Source organism: Alternaria ventricosa, assembly GCF_023758065.1.
Source record: "Alternaria ventricosa strain BMP 2768 chromosome Unknown scaffold_15, whole genome shotgun sequence".
NCBI classification, from domain to species: domain Eukaryota; kingdom Fungi; phylum Ascomycota; class Dothideomycetes; order Pleosporales; family Pleosporaceae; genus Alternaria; species Alternaria ventricosa.
This window is the reverse complement of record NW_026055695.1, coordinates 861695-868023: the sequence shown is the minus strand read 5'-3', so window position 1 is coordinate 868023 and position 6329 is coordinate 861695. Positions and strand designations below refer to the sequence as shown.

Genomic DNA, 6329 nt, shown 5'->3' with positions numbered 1-6329 from the left:
TAGTATAGAAGAGAATGTACTTATGCGCGTATACACTAGATTTAATCTAGCTAGCTGTATTAAGGTTTTGTCTCTCTAAGCTTAGTATTCTTACTATTATTTAGATAGGCTCCTTCTTAGCTGTTACTACTGTTACGGTACTTCTGTAAGCTAAGAAGTTTAGAGCAATTAGAGCACTTTATTACATAACTTCTTTAGCTCTAAGAAACAGCGCATAAACTTGTGTTAATTAATTTAATGCCTTACAGCGAGCTTTGCACAACAAAGAATCTTAACTTCTTTAACGATGTTCTTACAAGCAGACAACAGAAGGCCTTGCTCGGTCTAGGATATGCGGCTAGCTCTAGCGTATACTGGATACTTGTGTTTGCTTGCACTCTTGTGCATTTGGAGTTTCCCCTTTTTGCACGACGCCCAGTTTTTATCCCACGCCCAATCCTATCTCGCTCGCGACAAGCTCGCCGTGTGGTAGATAAGAGGCAGCGCTCACCGGGCCATTGGCGACGCCGTTGCGGAAACCATAGTTTCTGGTGATGCCCCACAAATATCCTTTCTCAACTGCTACAATTCCGCTCGCAGCTGATCTTCGTCGCTTTCAATATCTGTATCGTTGATAGTGACGTGGCACCCATTATCTGTAGCACGCTCATCTTCCGTGGCCATGCTCTCGAATATTGCTGCAGCACCCGGCATACCTGGTGCGAAAGCCGTGGCGATGGATTCGGTGAGCGCTTGACCGGTTGCCACGGATATGTCAACCCGCTGCTGCGCCAAAGATCTCTCGAGTAGTAGCTCCTCCTGGTCGAGCATTTTCTTCTCTGCTTGTATCTGGGTGATCCTTATTCTCCCCTTCTGCTCCATTGCCTCCACATCCTGGTTCATCTTTTTGACGTGTGTATCCACCTGTACATATACAGTTTGCAAACGTGCTTTGCCCGTATTTTCTTGCAGAGCTTCAGCTAGCATACTGGCAGAGTAGATCTGTGATAGCAACCGATCGGATGGAAGGTGTAAGCGATGGACTGCAGCGTGGCGTAATTGAGCGACGATTGGAACCAACCTCTTGAAAGACGCTTGATCAGCGGTGCTCATGCAGTCGTCGGGCAGGGATTTTATATGCTTCTTGATGATATAGAGCCATTTTGTAAGCTCGACTGCAGCTGCACAACTCCAGCCACGCTCCTCAAGCAAAAAAGGAAGCCATACTTTCATGAAGTTGAAGCATGACTCTTCAAGGATTTGCTGGGTCACAGATAATACGCGGTGTTGAATTTGAAAGGGAATTCTAGGATGGTGCAAGGCCAAGCAAGCAGATCCTTCCTCTCCATTATGAGCGATGCGAACTCCTGCGTCTGAATTTTGTGAGACTTTCTGTCTTCAATAGCAATGACGCAGAAAGCTTACTAGCTGCAGTTCCTTCAGCCAATTCTTCAACGCAAGCGGCCTGCAATGTATATTCGTCCTCGATCGATCTCCCAGACGACGCCTTACGCTTCTTCGAGATGTTCTTAGCCGATGGTTCTTGGGGCGGTTCCGGATATAGATCCGGAAAGTGCTTCCTTGCCTCCTCCTCAGACTCGAAGACACGACAACGGAGGAGAGATATGAGAGTAGGGACGATTTGGTCAATATGAATGTCGCCAACAGAATCGCCTGGGACAGGCGAGTGGTCTGAAATGAGCTTACGAACTACCCTCCTTTTTCGCACATGCGCGTTTCTACCAACGAAAAGTTCGCGATATTCCAAAAATAAGCGCTGACGACTGGTGTGTGTCTGATAGTTCATCTCGCCACAAAAGATGTGGATGGCAGCATGACCTTTGTTGACGAAGGCAAGCCCTGTTGTCGCGTAAAAGTCTTGGGCGCGCCGCAAACGGTTGGTGCCAACACGACCATAGCAACAACAGCATTCCCTCCTCCTATTCATCGACCGCTGACACTACCCTGCGGTTCGATCGAAAGCGTGAAGTGTTGCCTTTTCACAATATTCATTCCTCAGATCCTTTCCAGCTGCAAGAATCACACACGTCATCTTTAAATATATTGGGTGGGCACGGGAACAACGACCTCGGCATCCGCCTCGTAGTCTAACCTTGAGAGACATAGCTCGCTGCGCTGCTGTTTTAGCGACACCGCATACGCCGAAAAGGCAACGGGAAGACGACCGATCTCTTGCGTACCCTACCGATACCGTCGTGCCCGTGCGCCCAGCGAGCCAGTTCGGCCAACAAGCCCACCTCAACAGTATGAGGACTTTAGACAATTTAGGCTGTAGAACCACCTCAAATCGTGAGTATCCTGAAATTTCTTGGTGTGTTACTATATAGAGGCTTGCGAAACTATCCAACTATTCAGGAGATTTTTTTATGGGCGCCGTATTGACTATGTGCGGGAACGTTGAGGTGGAGGAGCTGGTGGCTCAGGTGCAGCACCAGCTTGACTTGCAGGACCCACAACAAAAACAACAACGCTCTGAATTCTAGTTACCAGCGCTTTGTGAGGCTTTTCGCTTGCCCTTGTCTAGTGTATCGCGAGTTTTTGGCGAGGTTGCAGCTTCGCGTTGCTGCTTTTCAGGCGCCTGGGCGGCAGCCAGTTCCTCAGCCCTCGCTTTCTTCTCCTTCGCTCGCTGCTCAGCGGCTTCTCGTCAAGCCGCCTTCGCAGCCTCAGCCTGCTTCTTGCTGTACAACCTTGCCGCTGCTCTTAGCTCTCCATCGCGAGCTTTCTAGGGTTGTTGCGCCTTAGCTCCGTTTCACCTTCTCGCGCGCGCGGGCATCGCGGAGCTTCCTTGGGGACCTGGAAACAGCACCACCATGATACCCTTTGCGCTGTTGAAGATCCATACTATGGCACTTCTTCTTTTGTTTCTTTTTGTTCAATAGAGCCTGTTGTAGGAGCTCGTTTTCGGCGTGGAGAAGCTCGTTTTCCATTTGTCGAGGGTAAAGCGAAGCCTCGAGCTGCCTAGCTTCAACTTTTGTCTTATCTAGTATCGCAGTGTTGTGTAACTTTTAGAGTTAAATCTAGCTATTGCCTTTACTATATTTTCTAGTTTTTAAAGTCTTATCTTACTCTAAACTATAGTTATTAAATAGTTATAGTATAACCTATACATCTCTTAGCTATACTTAAGAACTCTTTAATATTACTTCTAATCTTATTTTAGAGCTTCTTGCTATTAAAAAGATAGTAAAGAACTTATCTTTATTAACTTTAATAAGCTCTTACAATTAGTAGAGGTAGTAATTATAATCTTAAGAATAATTAATAGTAAGAGGCGTAAACAGAACTATATCTAGTAGCTAAAGACTAAGAATTATATACTTAAATTTTTAGAGTATTATAACACTAATTATATTCTACTAGCTATCTTTTCTTCTTATTTAACCTACAGCCTCTAGCTACTTAATATAGTACTATTCTTACTACTTTTAAGAGTGTATACTATATAACTTAGCTACTATACGTAGTAATTGCAAGACCTTATAAGAATAGTAAAAGCTAACTTCTTTATAAACTTCTAGAAGGTATAGAGCTCTATAATAAAGCTAGAGCTTATTATAAAGATTTTTAGGCTATAGACGTATAGCTAATAAACTTAGACACTATTCTAAAACACTTTAATAACTATCTATAATAATAAGATAAAGACTTAGAAATTAGAGAGTATAGTAATAGTAATAGCTAGCTTTAGCTACGTAAAATTTCTAACACTATAGTTACTAATAAAACTAAAGTTAAAGCCTAATAGCTAATGTTATTATAAAACCTCTACTCGCGAATAGAGAAAGCGTAGACTATAGAGGTAGCTACTAAAAGAGCTCTTAAAAAGCTGCAACGTATTACTATAACTATAGAAAAATCTCGCGATAGAGCTAATACTAGTAAGTAAAAAGTTTCTTATAGCTCTATAAAAGATCTAATAAAGCGTTATTATGTTATAGGTATAGTAAGCTAGGTAGACGCTATACCTAAGGCTTCTTCTCTATCTACTTAGAAGACGCGTATATAGTTAATATAGCTACCTAAGAAATTAGCTAAATAGCTAGAAAGTTTTATATACATCTATATACTAATATAGTAAGAAATCTTATAATAATAGCTTTTATAGGCAGCTCTATAGCCTTATTTCTAAAATTATAGCTTTATATTAGAGTAGCTTAGATACTAGAATAGCTTAAATACTGCGCTAACACTATAGAGCTAGGCACCTAGTCTAGAGTCTATTTTAAAATAAAGGCTCTATAACTATAACAGTTACGCAGGTATAATCTATAAATAACATTTAGTCTATCTAATAATAGGAAGAGACAGCTGCGATGTTCTGTGCACACTTGTTAGGTCTTAGCTCTCTGCTAGTTAGGCAGAGCGCCTACTTTTTTAGGTTGCTAGGGAAAAACTACTTAGCATAGAAATAGGGTTACTTAATCTTGTTCTGCAGAAGCATGCACAAACAACTTCTCTACTATCCTCTGCCGCAATAACTTCTTTGTTTCTCTCCTCGCCCTCGTTCTCATCTTCACAGTCTCTTAATCGAATTCAGGACTGGCTGCGCGCCTCTCTAGACCCAGCGCTTACCGCATCGCCCTTGCGCCCGCCGACTCCTCCGAAATCGCCCGCAACTACACCTACACGATCGCTGAAACGACGCCGCGCCGCCTCGTCATGCAATATAGATAACGGCAATACCCCGCGCAGCTCTAGCCTAAGCAAAAGACGGCGCAAGTATAATAACCCTCTCTCGGAACAAAGTACATCGCGAACTAGTAGCGTTGTTTTGTCTAACTGTACCGTTTTAACGGCAACAGGCAGCGCAAAGCAAACCTCTAGCCTAAGTTGTTATCTTACTAAGCTGCGGACCGCTTAACCCTCAATTTCGCTCTCCCTAATAACTATGCCCCCTAAGCCGCTGTTGGAGGAAGCTATAACACGCCTCAGGCGGCTGAGAAGGCAGTTGGGCAGTGCTCTTAAGGGTGGCTACATTCCGGGAGGTTTGAGGGACGCAATTGAGCAAGACCCAGACTTTCGGCTGGGCACCTATGTTATGATCACTCTACCAGTCGAAGACCGCCTGGTCGTGAACAATCAGTAGCCCAACAAAATCTGTCCGGATTATCGGTAGCCTTCGCTGACAACCACGGTACTGCGGTGACGCACCGGACCTGCAGCCCTCCGGCAAATCACCCTACGTTCATCCTGCGCATGAAAGTACTATTTCGCTTCTTCGGCTGGCCATCGCCACTCCACCAACCTTTCTGCATAGTCGAGGTCTGCATGGTTCCAGGCGTCGGGGGCCAACCAGAGCATTTGCGTGTCTTGGCGCGTGTTAGTTCAAGACTATCGAGACAGAAGGCGACCTACGCACTGGTATCGCGAGCTTGTGGCGTGGCAAGAAAGAGACAAAGAGCGCGTCGAGCACAACACGCGCGCGATAACTCGGCCCTTGCGGGTGTTTACTGTTTTCCATCAGCCCTTCCGCTCAGGCCTTGCTTGTTTCAGTGCGTGCCAGCTAGCGTCAGCCACCCAACATACCGTGCCCGTGCACCCAACAAGCCAGTTCGGCTAACCAGCTACTATAACATAAAGTCACAATTATAGAAACAAGGCTATTAAGCTGCCTGCATAAGCTAATATTATAAGATTTCTTAGTATGTTATTATATAGTCGCTTGCAAAGCTTTCTAGCTATTTATAATATCTCTTAGAGGGCTATATTAACTGTCTTTAGGTGCTTTTTAGTATAGGAAATAGAGGCGCTAGCGCAGCTTTAGCCTAACTTGCTGCAGCTATAATACAACAACACTGTGTTAGATCTTGCACAACTTTATGTAAGGCATTTCGCTTGCCGTTTTTTAGTGTATCGTGACAATTATTAGGGTTAGTGTTAGCAGAGTAGAAGGATCGAACTGATGTCCTATTTGCCCTAAGTATTTCACTTCCAAAATTGCGCTGAGGAATTACATGGGCACTAGCTCTCCGCCGTGCTCAACCGCGCTATTTGCGACGGATAATACTCAAAGCACGAAGTAGAGTAAGTAAGAGGAAGAGATGACGAATAATTTACCGCATTCAGCAAGCCTGAATGAGATCCAAGCTAGCTATACTATAAGGACGAACACAGGCGATCACTCCATGGCAGCTTCATTTTACCCATTGAGGCTTTTCAAAAGGGGCTTCTTCCTTGACTACGTATCGTGCTTTGAACAAGCCTCCATAGCCTCTTGGACTGAGCTTGGTTCCTCCCAACATGACCATTGCGGTCCATCGTACAGAGAAGTTCCGTTCCCTTCTCGACCGACTTCCGCACATGCAAGCCCTCAAAAACGAGAAAGATAA

At 44.5% G+C, this 6329-nt stretch overlaps 1 protein-coding gene across 1 annotated transcript; it reads right to left on the bottom strand.

Annotated features, from left to right (window-relative positions):
* Positions 1 to 561: 561 nt before the first annotated feature.
* J4E93_008166 (uncharacterized protein) lies at positions 562 to 966 on the bottom strand (the record flags this gene model as incomplete). Its single annotated transcript, XM_049346068.1, has 1 exon — positions 562 to 966. The coding sequence occupies one exon, from the start codon at positions 964 to 966 to the stop codon at positions 562 to 564; it is 405 nt and encodes a 134-aa protein (XP_049197001.1).
* Between the last annotated feature and the right edge of the window lie 5363 nt (positions 967 to 6329).